This window comes from Sphaerodactylus townsendi, linkage group LG06, assembly GCF_021028975.2.
Source record: "Sphaerodactylus townsendi isolate TG3544 linkage group LG06, MPM_Stown_v2.3, whole genome shotgun sequence".
In the NCBI taxonomy this organism is placed as follows: Eukaryota; Metazoa; Chordata; class Lepidosauria; order Squamata; family Sphaerodactylidae; genus Sphaerodactylus; species Sphaerodactylus townsendi.
In genome coordinates, this window is record NC_059430.1 from 110867008 (window position 1) to 110887500 (window position 20493).

General features: G+C 48.8%; 1 protein-coding gene across 8 annotated transcripts in view; it reads left to right on the forward strand.

Annotated features, from left to right (window-relative positions):
- The window catches only part of PTPRU (protein tyrosine phosphatase receptor type U), a 488373-nt gene that overhangs the window by 185062 nt on the left and 282818 nt on the right, over window positions 1–20493 (forward strand). For all 8 annotated transcript variants that reach the window (XM_048499773.1, XM_048499774.1, XM_048499775.1 and 5 more), the window contains exon 2: window positions 14375–14503. In XM_048499773.1, the coding sequence (XP_048355730.1) occupies window positions 14375–14503 (129 nt within the window). The remainder of the gene's footprint in view (window positions 1–14374; window positions 14504–20493) is intronic.

A 20493-nucleotide genomic window follows, 5' to 3' on the forward strand; every position in this document is an offset into this window, starting at 1 on the left:
CTAGCTGGAAGTAATGTATCCTCTGTGACCCTCTAGGGTTTTCCCTGGTTTCTGTAGAATTCACCATAGATATTGAGGAAATACCCAGAGTGGCACTTGGAAATGATATCACATCTCCCTGAAATTCCACCCTTCTCAGAAACTACCCCTTCAAATCTCTTGACATTTGCTGGTGCAGGGCTGACTCTCCTATCCATATCTCAGATGTTGCAGCTGTCAGGAAGGATTGTAGCTTGTTTTTACAGCACAAACATTGAAGGTACGAGATTTGATATCTAGCATTGCCAATTAGGAAAGGTTCTTAGGTAGCATTTGTTGGGAAGACCTCTGCCTGAGACCCTGAAGAAATTGCTGTCAGTTAGAGGAGATAATGCTGATCTAGAGGGACCAATGACCCTATAAGCACGATAATGTGTGACAGTGCCCCAGGACTACAAGTTTGCAGTGCAAGCCACCAACCGTGGTCAGCCAGCCTGTATAATAGGCAGGTCAGTCAGAGATAGACTAAGGGAACTGCTTATTTGATCTAGCTTTCTAATCTTGGTACTCGTTCCCCCCATTCTGTATCCAAACCTGGCCCCGAATCTCAAATCTGTCTCTTACTGATAGCAGCCAAATTAGCAGGCATGGGAAAGGCACCTCCTCTTAAGGAGCTAAGCATTCCATTGGTTTTCAGCCGGAATGCAGCAGAAAGCATTGTGGTGCACCAACAGATCATATATCCATGAGAATAAAGCAGTTTCATCCTACAAAATGCTGCAAAGAGCGGCATCCCTCTGTCTGTGCTCTGAGGCTCCTTTGCAACTGTCTTGGAAGATGGTGCTGACAGACAGTTCACTTGCTCTGGGGAGTGCCAATATTCCTAGAAACCCCAAACTGGGTTGATTTTATAGCCAAGCCTGTCCTGAATAAACTCTTGAAATTGTAATGGCTGCCTTATGCTTGGATTTTCCCCCCTGTTCAACTGAAGCTGCACATAAAAATAAGCTCTCTTTGCCTTTTCCTCTCCCCACAGGGGATATATCTTCTTCCAGACATTCCTTTTCCCCTGGTTTGGCAGGAGTGGTAAAAAGTGCCGTCAAGTTGCAGCTGACTTTGGGAGTTTTAAGGCAAGAGTTGTTTAGAAGTGGCATACCCATTGCCTGCCTTTGCTCCGCAATTATGCACTTCCTGGTGGTCTCCCATCCAAATGCTAACCAGGGCTGCCCTTGCTTAGCTTCCAAGATCTGACAAGATCAGGCTAGCAGCCTGAGCTATTCAGATCAGGGTTCCTGTAGCTAACCCACCCTCATCTCGGTGAATCCCCAAAGAAGAAGCACACAAATCCTACAGAACAGATTCTTTACACATAAGCATACATGAAGCTCTTATACTGAATTAGACTATTAGTCCATCAGTATTGTCTTCTTAAATTAGTAGTGGTTCTCCAGGGAGAAGTCTGCTACGTCACCTCCTGCCTGGTCCTTGCAGTGGTGTACTGCTAATGGAGACATGGGGTATTCCATGTCCCTGGACGCACTCCATTTCATCATGGGGGGGCCCCACTGGGAGTCCCTCATGTGATGAAACGGCATGTGCCCGAGCCGCACACCGCCGAGCCTGCAGGGAGGTGGAGGGCGGGACTCAGCAACATGTCCCACCCTCCTCCAGCCTCCCTGCTGGCTCCCTGGCTCCCGTAAGTGGGGTGGAGGGTTGCAGGGAGCTGGGCCGGGAGGGGTGCGGGGGGCTGTCAGGCCCCCAGGCACAGTTTAGCCCCGGTGTGGCACTGGACCCTTTTAATTGGAGATACCAGGGATTGAACCCTGGGACCCTCTACATTCAAAGCCAAGGTTCAGCCCCTCCCTTTCAAAAGTTGGCTTCAACCCCTGTTGGTGGGAGAAATAACAGATTTGTGTATATTTTAAAATAACTATTTCTCAGTAAATACATTTCAGTTTTAATCAGGTTGAAATAAATGTAGATAAATGCATTTAAAGTATAAGGCACTTTGCAGAGTCTTTCAACATATTCTTTTTGTTCGCCGACAATGTGACACATCCCATTTGGTCCCTCTTTCTTCACTGTCCAGCATGATTTGGACTGGTGGGCGCTTTGATTTTCGTTTTTTTCTTCAGCTATATTTCATTTCAGCTGCAAATATATATTTGTATTGTTTTCCTGAGCCCAGAGGCCTTCAGGATTTACATGACAATCCTAATTGTGTTTTTCCAGCTGCGTATCCTATTTTAATAGGATTTACTTCCACAAAATAATGTATAGGGTTGTAACTTTCAATAGTACAATGCAACCTGATTCCAGAATAAAGCCTAATGCGCTTCTATACATCACAGCAGCTGTGATGCATTTTGAGCAGCTGATAAGAGTTGCCAACTTCCAAGCAGGACTGTGCATTTCTGTTAATCTCCAGACTATAGTGATCAGTTTCCCTGGAGAAAATGGCAGCGTTGTAAAGTAGACTCTGGCCATTTCTGCCCAAATCCCTGCAAACGTTTCTGAAACGTTTTCAGTACCCCTGTCCCTCTTACTGCAATTTATGTCTGCACTCACCCCCTCAAAATGATTCCTGGCCGCCATTATGTGATTGTCAAGAAGAAAATATCTTGAAGGTTGAAATTTAAACTGATAAAAAATTTGCGTAGAATAAAGGGCGAAGCGCCAGCTGTAAATAATTTAGCTTTAGGCAGAGAGATAATGCATTCAGTGAAGTAAAACACCTGGCAGAAGGAATGGGATTGGGTATAGTCTGGATAAAAAGCTGCAGTTTTGCAGGATGGGGTAGGAGTAGGAGAAATTGCTGCAGGTGGAGGGCTCTCTGTAACATAGCCAAACACCGGGACTGGAAAACTGCAGCCGAAGGATTTACTAGTGGAGCCTGTTCTTTTGTCTTGGGGCTGGAGAACGTCTGCTAGCTGGTGCTCTAAAACAGGGCTAGAGTGTTTGGGTTTTTTTTCTCCCGAATTTAGTATTTGTTTTGGGTACTCTCGCCTGTAATAAATATTTGAACTTAAGTCCTCTTGTGTTCTTCCTGCTTTAACGGATCCATTTGTCATGCTACCTGACTACCTTGCAGGGAGGTTGCGTCTGGGCTAAAAATCACCTCTTTGGGACAATCCAGGAGTTGGGAAACAGAAAGCCTTGCTTTAGGGCAAGCTTCCTGACAGTGATTTCCCCCCCTTTTAAAAGAGTACATTATCCAAATGATATTTCCGTTCTTCACAGTGGGGTTCTGCAAACCTCTGCACCTTCTACAGTCAATCTGTCAAAGATTAGCATCCCCAAAATGACAAAAAAAGGAAAAAATGGGGGGGGGGAAGGGCAGAGAATGAACTAACAAGGGGATTTTTTTGGTGGTGGGATCAGTAGCCATAATGCAATGACATCATTTTCTGAGAGACCAAGAGGTGATGTTATTGCATTGGGAGTGACACTGGTTTAACCATGTTGATCGTGCCCCCGCTCATTTCCCCAGGCATTTCCTCCTGCCATCCAACTGGGCAGCAGTAGGCAGCAGAAACTGAGGGTGGAAGTCCCCCCGCCCCCAGGGAAGATGGGAATCTTACATAAAGTCCAGTCTCCAAGATGGCTATTATTTACATGGGAACTGCTGGTCTGGAAATCAGTTGTGATTCTGGAAGACCCACCAGGAAGTTGGGAACCGTACCTATGTAGTAGGGGGTGAAAGGCCATGCTGGCTTGCCCTAATTAGTTGACTCACTTCAAACACCTCTGCATATTTGCACATCAGTGTCATACTAAAATTGGGGCAAATGTGCAAAGGCCCGAGTTGTATGGTCTGCTACCCCTTCAAATAAGAAACAATAAAGGGATGATACAAGTTGACTTTTACGAACAGTTATCCCATTCAGACATGGAACACGTGCATGGACATATTGGTGGTGAGAGACACATGGACTGGTTAGAAAGCTGTGACTTTCCTCTGCCACCATGCCTAGGGAGCAGATGAGGGATGGAACTGAGGGATCAGCAAATGTCCCCTCTTTCTATGTAGTGTCTGCCTTTTTTTGCTTTCCAAATCTCACTGCACGCATACGCTGTGAAAAATCACAGACACAAGTATGATTTCACACTTCCTGCTTGGTTCTCAAATCCTTTTTGGTAGCCATGAATTTGAGGGTGGGCAAAGAAAGATATTACTGCAAACGTTCAGAATTGCTTCCCTTCCCAGTTTCTTCTGTTTAAACATTGATGCAACCTCTGCTAAAGAGGTAGGGAAATGTTCCCTATTTTGTTTCTCTTTCTGTATCTTTATACTTTGGGTGATGGTTTCACTTTTCTGTTTTTTGCTGTTGGCTTCATACCTAAATTTGTATTGCATGCACACTTTATACTCATTGCAAGTGCAGCATACATGGCAGGGCTAAGAGTCCCATGATCTACATTTCAGATAGTGGCACAGCAGACTCTTTTGCACGATACACAGAGTTGATTCTCCATCCAAGGGACAGAAGCAAGTCTCTGAGGCATTGGGGCCCAGTTTGTTCTCAGCATGTCCTGAGATTGAAGTTAGGCAGCCAAGCCCCTAGTGGGGGCGGGAGATGCAATTACCCCCAGACCCCCAGCTTCTTGGAGAAGCATCTGGAGATTTTTTTTAAAAAAAAATGCAGCCTCATGTTTTACCATAGAGTTTCCAACTGTTCCTAGAGCTATCCTTTATCACTTCCATGGGAGCTCCAGAAAATCATGGAAACTCCCTCCCCCCCACCAGCAAATCCATATGTTTACAGGCAGATGTTTCAGGGTTTCATAGAATTAGAATCATCGAGTCGGAAGAGACTACTACATTGTCCAACCCCCAGCTATGCAGGAATACATCATCAAACCACACCTGATAGATGGCCATCCAGCCTAAATCTCCACTCCACCACCCTCTGAGGTAGCGTATTCCTCTGTCGAACAGCCCTTACCTTCAGGAAGTCCTTCCTCATGTTTAGGTGAAATTTTATTCCTGTACCATTACTCCTTGTCCTAGTCTCTGGAGCAATAGAAAACAAATTTGCTCCATCTTCAACATGGCATCCCTTAACTTTCTCTTCTCCAAACATACCTAGTTTCTGGATTCCAGACCTTTTACCATTTTGGTGGCCCTCCTCTGGACCCATTCCAGTTTGTCAATATCCTTCTTGAATTGGGTTGCCCAGAACTGGACACAGTATTCCAGGTGAGGCCTGACCTATTTGTGGCATTTGTGCCAAAATGGTTGCCTTCCCTTGGTATATGATAGTTGTACATATGATATATGTCATTTATGTGTTGCATAGCACTGTTTCCCCCCTCCCTCCACCAATCATGTCACAGCTGACTTATGGTGACCCCACAATGTTTTCAAGGAAAGAGACATTCAAAGATGGGTTGCCATTACCTGCCTCAGCATAGCAGCCCTGGAATTCCTCGATGGCCTCTTACCCAAATACTGCCCAGTGCTGACTCCGCTTAGCTTCTGAGAACTTGCAAGATTGGACTAGTTACAGCTTTACTGATGCATACTTAACATTAAAAAAATTAGGCAAGTGAATTCTTTTGATGATTTTTATTTATTTTGTATGTTTCCTGATTTATTTTTGCAGTGCTGTTTATTCTAGCCTATGCCCGTATAAATAAACTGATAACTGTTTACGGTGAGAATTATGTATATTCTAAAAGGAAAACGGGGTGCGACAAAATGGAAAATTGTGCACAAATAACAAAGACAGCTGTGAATCACCCACTGACTCTTGGTTGCCTCTGAAGTGCGTGGGATGTAAGATTCAGACAAGGTGACCTTCAGCTTCACTTCGCTGTGAGGCTTAAAGCCGGGCACCATGTGTTGGGCTAGAGGCTGGCGTCACCAAGGCGGGCAGTCTGACCCTTTAAAGGGAAGCGCCGCCTTTGTTCGCAGCCATGTGACCGGTAGCCAGCGATTTGGACGATTGGAAGTACCGATTGTCGCGGCGGCGAGGAGGTGTGAGTATGAAGCAACAATAACAATAAAGCTTGTGGGGCGGTGGTCAGTCTTATTTTACCCGATTGGGCTGGAGGTTTGCGCTCATTGGGGTTTCCCTTCTGCCAGCCCGGCGGCAGTTGTTGTTCTGGCGATATTGCCAGGTGTAGGGGAGTCTCCGGGCTCCCCCCCTGCCCGACTGGCATAGCCGAACCCGCAGCGGCACCCTCATGCGTCCCTCCCAGCACCCTCTCACACATAACGGCGAGGTGAGGGGAAAAGCGCATCCCTCGGCTGACCACGATCAGGCCGGCGCTGGAGCATCAACTTCTCTACCCTACCTAATAGCTGAGCAGCTCCTCTTTGGCTGACCTGGCGAGCCAGCCCGCTCTTGGGAGCAAGAGGCCATGGTGTCAGCGGTTGGTTGGCTGAACCGTGTGGCCCTCCTTCCCTCCCCACTCCAAGCGACGGCGGAGGCTCTGCTCTGCTGCTTTCGGCGAGGCAAGCGCCGCCACCCCAGCTTCATGAGACCGTGAAGACCATAACTCGGCCCGGCTGGCGGGCGTGACTCGCCCTCGACAGGCTTTTCAGTGGCGGCTGGGCGTGGCCGACGCGCCGTGCACGCTAACCCGCTCCGCGGGCTTCTCTCCCCACAACCATGGGAGGGCTTTCGTCGGCCGGTATTAATGGCCGGACGACGCCGGCCTCCGCCTTACTTACCCGTAGCCTGCGTGACTGGCGGTAGCGGACGCCTGTTCCCACTCCAACAAAGGGGAAAAAGTTTTATTGGCGGCTTTCCGGCCAGGCGGCATCACTGCCTCCGCCATGCGAGGCCGGAGACGCTCAACTGGCTGGAGACGCCTTCTCTCCTCCGACCAGCCAGGGAGGCGGCAACTGGAAGCCAGCCTTTTCGCCAACTAGCGAGCGGGGCGATGATACAGCGGCGGCTGGCGAATGAGACCTCCCGAGTTTCCGGCGGCTTGGCCAGGCAACTGGCCGCCGCCTCCGCTTATCGCGTGAGGCAGGGGGTGAACGCTCCAGCGACGGCTGGCGAGCAGCGGGCGATTTTAAACCTCCGAACCGGCGGCGGAAGCGGCGGCCGCCGCCTCCACCCGCTAAGCTGGCGGAGATTATCGCCAGGCGGCTGGCGAGCAGCCAGCGGGCGGTTTCACTCCTCACACCGGCAGGGGTTTTGCGGCAACTGGCGGCTTGGCGGGCGACGCCCGCCCCGCTTACGGTGAAACATTGATGATGATACAGCGACCGTCCAGCCTCACTCCCTCCGGCAAGGAAGCTCTCGGCAGCGACGGCGAGCGGCGACCATCGCCCAGCTCGCCCGGCTCGCCGAGGCGGGAGATTCCTTAAGCGCCCACGTGGCTGGCTGTGGGGCGCGAATCCCTTCCACAACGGGGAGCTTTCTCTACGATATTTCGACTGGGCGGCCGACACCCGCCCCTCTGGGCGGAGGATGGGGGGATAAGCGCCAGGCTGGCGGGCCAAACACTCCTTTCCTGGCCAGAAGCGGATACCAGGGCATAACCTAGCCCTTTGTGACATGGGCCTTCGCCATACCAGGCGAAACGCGCGCGCTTCTCGAGGAGGCGACGCAACTTCCGTCCCGCTTCGCCCAGCGGACCTCCCTTTCGATCCCCTCCCAGCAACGGGAAACGGCGCAGCAACCTCCACCGCGGCCTGGCGAGCATGCAACCCCCCTCCCCGCCAGTTCGCACTCTAAGGAGGGAGTCAGCAATTGAAGGTTTTGAAGGCGGCAGGCCTAAGGACTCGTGAGTCATCGTTTGGTTGGCTCACCACACACACCCCCTCTCTGCCGCGCAGTGGTCACGTTCATTGCCTACTCATGGAACACCACCGAGCAGAACGCAGCCCATGCCGGAGAGACAGAGCATCCCGTCTTCAGAATTCGAAGTCGACTCTTAGAACACCATGTTCTGGCCGGGATACTTCTATGAAGCACAAAAGGTCGCAGGAGGAGCCACCGGGCGCCCGGCGCACCGAACCCGCTTAGAGATTGGGGATCAGGGGCCGGAAGGGCGAATTACAGCATCGCGCCATCCACCAGGTCACCCACAGCGCGGCGGCAGATGCCGTTGGACCTCCAGAACTTCGCCCCACCTACCGGGTTCGGGGCTGGCGGGCATCTGGGCAGCCACCGAACAGTTCAATAAAGGCGGTCCAGGATAGCCAGGGCCCTCAGAAGCGCCAGCGCTGGGGGTCCCCACCTGCCTTGGCATCTCCCCAGCCGAACAGAGCCTGCAATTGGGGCCCTGCCGCGGGGAGAGGTTCTCTCTCTTCCCCATGAAACCCACTACCGGCGACTATTCGAATCAACAGGGATGAAGGCCGGGATGAACATGGCGTCGGTAGCGACAGCCGAATCTACGGCCGCTGCTGCATCATGGCGGCTCAGGGCTTTCATCGTCTGAAAGTGAGAACGTATATTGATGTGGCGAGCTGTACGATGGCGTTCTGGTAGCATGACAGGGCAACCATCCGGTGCTCCCCGATTATTTCCGCCAGGCGGAGGAAGAGTTAGACTTTAACGATTTACCTCGCGCTATTACGGAGATCGGCTACCCACGCAAGGTGCTTTGGCGGCCAAAGCGGATCGAAGGCGAGCTTCAACAGGGCTACTATGTTGGCGTCTTCGACAGGGCTAAAATAGCTAGCGGGGCAACCAGGGGTTGGCGAATTTGTGGCAGCGTACGACATATGGACCGCACGATACGACCAGAGGTGATGATGATTTGATTGAAGGGCGGACTTAGGCGTTAGGCTGCAGCAACCTTCAAAGAACTGGCAGTTTGGAAGTCCATGGAGCGTGCTGGAAGGCGGGTCCATCGCGGGGAATTGCCAGCAGCCATTGGTTATGATGATGAAATTCCGCCCGTCGACCTCCCACTCGGCCACTGCGGTGGGATGTCATCGGTACAACATATGTATGGACCTGGAGGTGTAGGCATTCACTGAAACGGGGTCGGGCCATGGCGGTGGCCTGGGGTGCCAAGCTGGGGCATGGTAGGCTGGTATGCTGGGAATATAATCGAAGCGCTCTCATACCAACGGTACGGATTTGATGCATCGACCAGTGTCATCAGGAGGCACCGAGAGTTCGTTCGACCTGAAAGGCGCCGTCGAAGGTGCCGGCCTACTGACGGTGCCAAAGGGGCGAAGCCCGGTCCAGGCAGCGATTGTTCCACAAAGCGGCCAGGAACCTGGTGCTTGGCCAACAGCGTTTCCTTCGTAATGCGATGGCTGGCCTTGTTCCGAGCAGGCTGGGGTGTACAACCCCTTCCGCGACACCTTACCCAATTTGCGGGTAATGCGGCAGGGTGGCCAGTGCCCAAAGGCAGCCAGGGTACAGGTGGATCCACCGCCTGCCCCACCCGCACGGGGCTTTGGTGAGCGATGTAGCCGTCCCGTCTTTCTGTTGGTTAGGTATGCATCTCTGGACCATGCTGTATGTTACCACGGCCCTGTGGTCGCGGCGGGATCTGGCGCCCGAGGCAGGAAGGCAGCCATCTTTGTGTTCCTGGAGCATTACCGCAGATACGGTGGCGAGTGCGTCACCGACTTGCCTTGACAAAGTATTGGCCAGCAGCTTACGATCCTAAGTGGCAGCAATGGGGAGCGCAGGAGAAATGCTCCCCTGAGAAATTTCAAACGTTCTGGGTCACCTGAACTTTGCATGGGAATTGGTGGCACCAGGCTGATTCGTGCACCTGTTGGCGGAGCCACCGAGAGTCTGAACCCACCCGCGCTCCGGGGTTGCCAGAGGGCGTTAAGGAGGACCTGGTGGTGTGGTGGAGTTTCTCAACCATTTCAACCGGGGTGACCATAGTGTGGCAAACCAGACTGCCACAGAGTTCGTGCTCCCAGGTCAACTCTCTCCGATACGCCAGGAGCCCTAGGTTTAGGGTTTACGCCGGCGACGTTGGTGCATGGCACTTAGCGGTGGCTGAGTGAAGCCCGGACTCCAGGCATCGAGGACCTGCGCATCCCTGTTACTTTCCTATCGCTTTGGGAGGCGGTATTATTATACATTTGGGGATAGGACTAGAAGATACTCCGTTGGTGTGACGGTCGGAAGGCAATACGGGTCATTAATAAACTCAGGTCAGAGTTATAGCGCCTAAGTTGAAGTGGCACATTGCTAGTCAATAGCACGTCACTTTTGGCGGCTAAGTATGTTCAGGCGGCATGAAAGCGGCTATCTACTTCCAGGAAGAGGTTGGGGCCTTGTTGCTGAAACCCAACCGCTGGCCAGGCAGACTCCTTCCGCTTAAGAGTTGTGTTAGCGCCTTGGCACCGATGCGTTGATCCATGGCGTGCGGGTTCCCTGGCCCGCGTCCAGCGCCCAGAGAGGCCTATCATGGAGCCTTAGCGAACGTTTTGCTGGAAGCGGATGGCCGGAGTTCACGGGAACGCGACCAGGGACAGTTCAGCGAGGAAGCGGCAATCGCAGCACCTGGACGAGCTCCATTCAGAGGGAGGAGCCATCCGGTTCGCCGCGTTTCCCTGTTTCCTTCCACGGTCAGTTCCCTTCCTTCTACCAGCCAGTTTCCTTCTGTCAGGCGGCATCGGGACCCCATCACTCCTCTCTTTCCGAAGTGCGATGGGCGATGAAACGCGGGAATTAAATACGCGCCGACCTTGATGACCCGGCAACCACAGACCCCGCCAGCGGCTCAAGCAGGGGCCCTGAAGCGGTTTGCCTGACAGGGTAAAGCGGCTATTCCGTCTCCTGGCTTTCTGGGAACGTCCACAGCAGTGGTGGCCTCCTCCGGTCGCCAGGCGGCCCACAGATCCGAGGATATGGCTTGTGGATCCACAGCGGGCAGATTTATTTAGCGGTCAAGACCGACCAACCAGGCAGAGTGCAGAATTGACCACTTCTAAGCGACCCGAAGTGGATCGGCAGTGATACGCCAGCCCCAGGGCCTACCTGAAAGCAGCCAGCCGTCGGGGGGGGCGGGTTGCTCCTAATTTTGCGAATAGCACCCCTCTCTCCCGTTACCAACTGGCGGGGTGTACATAACAGCCGAATCTTCAAATTACCCAACTTCCAGCTGCAGGTGCGCGCTTTCGCTTTGGATGAGGGCACCGCATCTACGGTGAAGGTCACAAATTTTACGGACCCAGGATCAGGAGCTGGGCAGATGGCGAGTCTCTGCATCTGGTGACGTTGACCCTTCCCCTTCCAGTAATTCTTTACAAGTCCTGACGAATTAGTGCAGGCCGCGGAAGGTCTGGATCGTGGAGCCATAACGTCGTGCATTGGGCATCTTGCTGCGATGGCTACCTCCAGAAGAGTTGGGGCCGGCAACCGCGAGCGTGTTCACTGGAGTCTTGATTTGAAGTGAGCACTGGAAGCGTCGGCTCCTGCAACAGCTACACCAGACCGGGAACATCGTGGCATGCCACCGCGGCGGTTGTCGATCCAGCTGGGGGAAAACAATCTGCCGGTAAATGGATACAACTCCTCTCCGACATGCTGTCCAGTGTTGGGGCACTGCCCTGCTACTGCCGGGCACGTGATATTTGGTCACAGCCTCGCGAAGGCAGGTGTGGCGTGGGGCCAGGGCACCAGGCCGCGTGAGCACGGCCAGGATGAAGATCTGCCGGGCAGTTTCCCGGTTCGTTTGGGTGCTGGCGGCAGGTGCATTGTTGCTCATCGGCTATTTCCTTTCAGGAACTGGCTCTTTACTGGGAGGATGGGGTCCATCTGTCTGGACAAGGATGGACCTCTGGTTGCTGCGCAATACAGGGAGAGCTGCAGGACTGGCTGGGTGTTGGGCGTTTGCTTGGCGAGGGGCAGGCCCGATATGCTCTTGGCGATGGCGCATGGGTAATGATCTGGAATTCGATGGCGGCGAAGGCAACAGCCCTGCCGAGCGAAAATGGGGATCACCTCTCTTGCCAGAATCCCGCCGGTAGGAAACCCCTTCAGCGGGCGAAGTCAACTGGGGAACATCCGCCCGTGGAACTTAAGCTATGAAACAGATACCAGACAGATCAGACCATGCTCGCTCCGCGCTTCTGTTTGTGGTTGGCTAATAAAATGGCTATGGCCAAATGATTTATCCAACTGGTGTCTAGATGTGGTTATTGGAGAGGATTCACCCAGGTGGTTCCCACACCCTCAGAAGGCAAAGACAGCTGTGTGGAATCACCCACCCGGCTCGCGGTTTACCCTCTGGGGTGGAATAGGTGGAACAAGGTGACGCTTCCGCAATAGGCGGAGAAACAAAGAAGCCGAAACCGGCGCTCTTCGGGCTGGGGCTACAGCGCGTCACCAAGAGGGAGGAACGGACTGACGCCCTTTAAAGGAAACCCTCCTTTGTTCTGGCCGTAACCCCGACCAGCCAGCGTTGCTTACCCTCTCCCTGGATTTGTCGGTTGTGCAATTTTCTGTCATAACCGTTTGGTGATTGGCGCATGGTAATGATCTGGGAGATTGCCGATGGCGGCAGGGCAACCGCCCTGCCGGGCTTGCGACAAAATGGGGATCATCACCTCTTGCGCCAGGAAGATCCTTGACAGGAGAGCCCTTCGAGAAGTCCAATACAGGGCATCGTAGCTGGAGCAAGCTATGAAACAGACAGGCCAAGACCTAGCCTCCGCTTCTGTTTGTGGTTGGCTAATAAAATGGCTATGGCCAAATGTTTATCCCAGCTAAGTGTCTAGTGTGGTTATTGGAGAGGATTCACCCTGGTGGTTCCCACCCTCAGAAGGCAAATGGTGGGCTTGCTTGCGAGAAAAGTGCATTTGAAATGAGCATTCAGGGCTTGCAACTGCGGGAATTAGAACTTAGGAGATATCCTCAGTTGGTGCATTATCAAAAGTGTGGCCAATTTGCCAGTCTCCCATTAAAGACTATGAACATAAGAGAGAGGCTTCCATTATTTCTGATGACGACTAATTACCCATGAAGTAATCCATGATGGGGAGGAAACTGTTTTGTCTTCCCTGGGGCTGTTATCATCTTCCTTTTCTTTGTTTTGCTCTCTCTTCCTTTAATATCTCCTGCCTCAACATGTTTCATATTGCAAACTATAATTTTATATTCAGCCACCTGCCGTTTTTATGTTGCCTTTAGACAGAAAATGTGACTTCTTATTTCATTTAAATTACTCCTATCGCTGAAATGGAGGTGCTTAAAACCTACTGCTTGATGCTGGTTTACAATAAGTAAACCTTTTCCTCCCACAACCAGGGATATGCTCCTGATTATCACTAGAAATTCTTCCTACCCTGCCTGTGACCTAGTTTGAAGATTGTGAAAGGTTGACAAGAAGAAAAACACTTATGGAACAATAGGTCAGTCTGAAACTATTCTTGTTAGGTTCAGAACAAACTGTCTTTTAGTGGTTAAGAGCACAGACTGTGATTTGGAGAACTGAGTTTGATTCCCCACTAGTTCTCATGAATGACGGGCTCTAATCAGGTGAACCGGTTTGTTTCCTCACTCCTTCACATGAAGCCTGCTGGGTGACCTTGGGCTAGTTACAGTTCCCTCAGAACTCTCTCAGCCCCGCCTGCCTCACAAGGTGTCTGTTGTGGGGAGAGGAAGGGAAGGAGTTTGTAAACAGCTTTGAGACTTCTTAAAAGGTGGAGAAAAGAGGACTATAAAAACCAGCTCTCCTCCTTTAATTCAGGGAGACAACTGGAAAAAGCTGGCTGTGGATTGTCCTGAGAGGCTAGTGCCTCAGTCACCACCAAGATGCTCCACCATGTTTATACCAAAAGCTAGCTGTGGGTTGCTCTGATAGGTGCTATCTGTGAGCTCCTCTGATAGGCTAGCACCCATGTCATCACCAAGTACACCAAGTTATTTCACCTTTGCAATTTCCAAGACTTTCAAGACTTGCACATGTGTTCCTTTTACTGTCTGACTGGAGGTGCATTATACTCATCTAGGATGTACAGTCTATGGACATTCCCAATCGTATCCCAGTTGTAACAAAAGGCATTTTGCTAGGATTTGGCATGGTTCAGTCAAGTCTTTTAATGGCTGTCCTGTACTTACTGCATTCTGTTTCAGCTCACAGTTCCAAAGAAGATTTTAATACCGCTCAATTACTCAATTTGGTTCCCAGTAGTGGCTTTTGTATCAGAACTTGGTTTTTTTTCTTATTAGTAGACTAACTATGGATTAGTTCAGCTTGGAAAAGATCTTTGTGTTCTACCATTCATGTCTTGAGAGGATGCTAGAATATTTGATAGCAGAATTTTCTAATTTCCACTGGATATTGCAAACTGCGCAATCTGTTGGGAATGTAAGGCCTATGCAACAGAAAAATCTGTCTGGATTGATGTGCTTTGTAAAAGCATACCGGTAGGGTTAATTTTCTGTGTCTTTGTTGTGCAGCTGAACCTTTCTGTTTTCAATCATTATTTCTCTATGTTTTCCCACAGCTGGCTGTACCTTTGAGGAAGATGGGGACCTAAACCAGTGCGAGTATAGCCAAGGTGCGGAAGATGACTTTGAGTGGGAGCTAATCCAGAGCTACATCATGCCTCATCTGACCTCTGAACTTCCTCACGGTGAGTTTGAACACGGTTTGGCAAATTTATTTTGGCGTAAGCTTTTGGGGCTCTAGGCTAGTGTTGGAGATCCACACGGTTGGAGGCCCGCCGCTTGGCAAAATGTTCATTCCTGACTGGAGGCATTGTGCTGAATGCCTACTTTCTGGTGGGAGAAAAGCGAGGAGATGGCAGAAATGGAGCTCAAGAGGATGGCACTCAGCTCCCTTGTCTGGGTATAGCTGCCCATAACCAGTGTAGGCCCCTAGACAAAGATGCTTCTATTGATGCAGGTGAGATTTCTTACTAATGTTGTCTCTATCAAGTCTGCAGAGGCTAATAGCCATGGTGACTAAAGGGAAACTCCCCATTCAGAGGTGGTAAACCTCTGAATATCAGTGCCAGGAGGCAGTATCAGGGGAAGGCATTGACCTCTGTGCCCTGTTGTTGGACCTCCACAGTAACTAGATGGACTAGATGGGCCACTGGTATTGTTCCTCTATTCAGAGGATGACAGGTACCACTTCAGCCACATCCTACCTGGTGAAATATACTGTTCCATACTATCAATTCCCTGCCTGTCCCTACAAGATACCACCCAGACCAACCTGGCATTATAGGAAAACAAATTGCATAGCTTGCCTATCTCTGTGGGCCACATGGACTTCTGAATTTTATCCCTTAGCTCTCTTTCTTAAGTACCAACAGTGGATATTGTTGTGTTTTGATTTGTTTTTAAATATTATCATCAACAATTCAGTTTGCCATTTGGGAGAAGGTAACCTAAAGTACCACCTAAATCTAAATCTGAAAATGCCTGAAATACAGAAAGTGGAATCTGAATTTTGAAATCTCTGAATATTTCTAGATTTTGTGCAAGTGTTTGTTTCAGCTCTAGAGTTCCATTTTACTTTGAAGATTCAGTCTGTGCTGGCTTTGCTGTTGTCCCGGTGTATTATCCATTGTGTCTATGTCAGGGGTCTGCAACCTGCAGCTCTCCAGATGTTCATGAACTACAATTCCCATCAGCCCCTGCCAGCATGGCCAATTGTCCATGCTGGTAGTGGCTGATGGGATTTGTAGTCCATGAACATCTGGAGAACCACAGGTTGCAGACCCCTGGTTTATGTGAGCTAGTGCCACACACTGAAATGTTCCTTTGATCCCCAGAGAATGTTCTCTGCGCTAGATGCGCTTAGGTACATGCAGACTTGAGATGAAAGCTCTGTGGATATGGAGAGATGAATATTCCTCCCACAAAGGCAAGACACACCTATGCTGCTTTTCATAGTTTATAGAATGAGCTAGATTTGATAGGGTATCTAGTTTGTGTACAAGGAGGTATGTGTGCATCTATTTTTACATGAAAATAAGTGTGGATGAGAAAAGCTAGAATCTCCCTTTGTATTTAATTTACTGCTGTGTCAACACATTTCTCCTGAATACAATTAATATTGTAGGAGAAATGTTCAGCGGACAACAAACCATAGTGAGGTAACTAGGGCAGGAGCAGAGTTTCACACTGCTTCCTTTGAATGCAACCTAGGGTGATGTGAATAAATATGTGACTAACTAACCCTATTGTAGGGTAGTCTGGCTCTTTGACTCTCTCTCTGTGGTGTTTGACGATATGGCAACCATTTTGTTCTTGGAATCTCTGCAATGCAACATTTAATCCATGTATCCTGTACATTGACCTTTCTAGCATGTTGGAGGACTAAATTCCTCCGTTTTCTCCACTAACCATTAACTGGGGGCTAGGAATGATCGCTCAACCTAAGGAGTCAAATGCAAGTCACCCTGTACATTACTGAAGGCTAGATAGTGTGTGGAATGTCATATAGAATAGATTTAGACTATAGAAATGGCAGAAGGTTTGATTGCAGGTCAAAGCTTCTGCAGTAAGAGAGACTGAATGAAGGATACAGCAGTATGCTATTAATATGTCCTTTCCTTACAGTAGGACAGTGATAGCGAACCTTTTCGAGACCGAGTGCCCATATTGCAACCCAAAACCCACTTATTTATTGCAAAGTGCCAACACGGCAATTTAACCTGAATACTGAGGTTTCAGTTTAAAAAAAAACAGTTGGCTCCAAGGTGTGCGTTACTCAGGAGTAAGCATGGTGGTAGTTGGTGGCTTTGCTTTGAAGCAACCGTGCAACTCTTCCAATGGATGAATCACAATCCTAGGAGGGTTTACTCAGAAGCAAGCCCCATTGCCAGCAACCGAGCTTACTCCCAGGTAAAGGATCACACTTTAGTTCTTTGCAAGAAAATCAGTGGGGTTTAACAGCCTTAATGCTAATAATCGAGCCCAGCAGCCCAGGCCAGCCTAAATGTATGTGTGTGTGTCGGGGGGGGGGGGGCACTCTGTTTGCACGTGCTCACAGAGAGGGCTCTGAGTGCCACCTCTGGCACCCGTGCCATAGGTTTGCCACCATTGCTCTAGGATAATCATATTGGTCCTAGCCCAAGAGGAGGAGCTTATTGTGACTCCTCAGCTATGGAACTGAGGACAGAACAGCTTGTTAAACTTCTTTGGTTTTTTTTTGGTGCTTCAGTTCATGTTGCGATCTCTTCCTGAATTGTCAGCACAATAGATTACATCGTGGCTGAAATGGATTAGTCTTAAGTGGAATTCTGATTATTATTTTTTTTTGACAAGCATCTGGAACAATTTGCAACCGATTGGAAGTTTGCAAATGACGTCACGATAGGGGAGACTGTCAAGGAATAATGATGAGGGCTTGGCGGTGATACATAAAACTCTCTGGATTGCTGGCTAAGTTTGGCTTGTTCGCATGAGACACACGTTAAGGTAGCCAAATACAAGGTCGTACATCTAGAACGACAATGTAAGCAATTTCCTGGGCAACTATATCTTAACAAGAAGTGACGTTCTGGAAGGGACTTGATGGTCACTTGGAATTTGGTCTTTGCAGAGGTTTTTTTTTTAAATTCCACCAAGCAATCATTCTTCCCAGGTAGCAATTAATTTTCTTCGTACATAAGGTATCTGGCTTTGGATCCAGTCAGCTTTGTTGTTCCATGTCACTCAATTTCTCTTGTTTCTCCCATCCCATTTGGCTTTTGTTTATGCAGGTTTCATGATTTCCATTATTGGTATTTGGGTGGTCATACAGTGGTGGCGAACCTATGGCACTCCAGATGTTCATGGACTACAATTCCCATCAGCCCCTGCCAGCATGGCCAATTGGCCATGGTGGCAGGGACTGCTGGGTATTGTAGTCCATGAACATCTGGGGTGCCATAGATTCGCCACCACGGTGAGATCCCCCTCTTCTCTTTTTCACTAGCAGAAAAGCTGGTTGGATTCAGCCCCTTATTCGTTCAAGAAGGGCCAAGCATATCTCCAGAACAACGTTTGTAGCCTTCTGCCTTGCTGATTGTCCATTATAATATGGTGTGTGGCACAGCAAAACCATTTTGTGTGGTCCGCAGCACTTTCCCCTGAGGCAAGAGGAGGGAAAGACTGGAGTAACAGCATTCCGACCCCCTCCAGCCTCTTCCACATCTAAGAGCAGGAATACAACGGGAGGTTTCCAGGGTGTGTGGGGGAATGGAATACCAGCTGAGCATCTGAGAGGCCCAATATGGTCATGTAAGTGTTTGAGTTGTATACCACTGCATTAGCAAGAGACTGTGATTGGCCGCTCATCTTAACTAGAAAAGAAGAAAAGTTTGGGTGTATACCCCACTTTTCTCAACGGCGAGGAATCTCAAAGCAGCTTACAACTTTTTCCCTTCCTCTCCCCACAACAGACACCCTGTGAGGTAGGTGGGACTGAGAGAGTTCGGAGAGAACTGTGACTAGACCAAGATCATCCAGCAGGCTTCACGTGTAGGAGTGGGGAAACAAACCCAGTCACTAGATCAGAATATGCCACTCATGTGGAGAAGTGGGGAATCAAACCTAGTTCTCCAGATCAGAGTCCACCATTCATAATGTTAGTACAGTGCAAATCATTCTGTGGGATGCTAGAAACTGGATGATGAGATGTAAGGCCTGTGAGGGGGTACGGCTAGGTGGATGAACCCCGGCTTTGCATGCTCAAAGTCCCAGGTTCAATCCCTGACATCTCAAAACCCAGGCAGTAAGTAATGTGAAAGAACTCTGCCTGTGACCCTCGAGAGCCACTCCCAGTCTGAGCAGACAATACTGGATTTGATGGACCAATGAACTGGGTGTTACCAGTACTGGGCGTTACCAACACTTGCATTATCTGTCAGTCACCAAAGAACCCCTTAAAATGAAATGGCTTGTGGGATAGAGAGACATGGGTTCATATCGTCACTGGGTCATGAAACACTGCATGGCCGCAGACATGTCATGGGGTAGTTGGGCATATAAAAGAGGAGAGGGAGACCCCTATATGTGCTCTGAGCTCTTTGGAAGAAGAAATAAAAAGTATGATATAAGATACTATGAGAAATAACTAATCATGGCACTGCAGAATCCATGCAGGGCTGTACATATTTGAGAAATTGTGTCTTATCCTCAGTTCCTGTTATCATGTTCATGTGGGTGTTCAGGAAGTTGCTACCCCAATATCAGAAGGCAATGAGTGTTTAACCTCCATCTGTGCGTGTTCAAAGTGCATATTAAATTGCAGCAATTGGTTAGACCTATGCTTAGTACTCGGCCTATTGGCTAAAATCAAGTTTAGTGTCAGCTCTGTTTATTTCCTGTTTCTTATTGATTAAGCTGTGTAAAAAAATCCATTTGCAGGCTAAAGAAGTTTTGGAAGTAATTTTATTTTTGTTTTTCCATCATCCCCAAATCTATCCTCCACAGTTCATTTCTGTTGTCTCTAGAGGTGTGCATTCAGGCATTTCTGATCCAAAGCAGTGCCCCAAATTCTTAGTTTCATTCTAAATCAAAATACCTGAAATGAAACAAGGCACTTACGCTATTTCAATATATGCACAGGCACTTTACAAGTGTAGCTATATTAACTTTTTAATCTTTTGTCATAATCAAATGTATTTAACCTACTACTTGCTTTTTCGCGAGTTGACCTTTTAGCAAACAGTCACCGACTGTGTATAAGTACAATAATAATTATATTAGTGTCGCAAATATTCCTTCTTGTAAATACCATAGACTATGCAATATTTCGTATAGTGCTTCTAGTACTCTTATTATAGATTATAGATTATGTAACATTTTGAAAAAGTGCTTCTAGTACTCTTTTGTCTCTCTCTATATATACTATGGTAACGGTACCTTGAAACTGATGTACCCTGATCTTGTACTACTGGTCGCTGACTGTAAATAAAATGACTTGTTTGTTTGATATTTCAATATTTTTAAAACTCAGTTCCCCCCAAACATGAGGAATATTGGAATTGTTTTCTGCTTTCAAAGGGCAGTAGATCTGGCATCCAGAGACCATCACTGGCAATAATTGGCATCCCTTAATTCCCGTAGGTGGTAGACCTGGTCTTTGGCCTATCCTTGTTGATAGCTGTGTTAATATCACCAAAACCAAATATTCCTGAACTGAGTTCCCAAAATATCCATACTCTCAACAATTCATGAAAAAGATAATCACACCTTTTCTGAGATTACAACATTAAATTAAAACAAAATACTGACAGTTTCAAAATGGAATGCGATACGGCAGATGAGAGCAATAATTTTCAAATACCCTGTTTCTCCGAAAATGAGACATCCCTTGAGAATAAGACGTAGTCGAAGTTTTGCTGAAGTGCTAAATATAAAGCATCCCCTGAAAGTAAGACGTAGAAAAATTTTTGTTTGGAAGCATGCCCTTCAAACAGAAAACCAGAGCATGCAGCTGTGGAGCGGAAAAATAAGACATCCCCGAAAATAAGACATAGCGCATCTTTGGGAGCAAAAATTAATATAAGACACTGTCTTATTTTCGGGGAAACATGGTATGCAATGCTGGACTGTTCCCTATGGAGGTCAGGGATTCTCTCTTTTGATAAAAAAAATTGGCCTAATGCGTATTATTGCATAC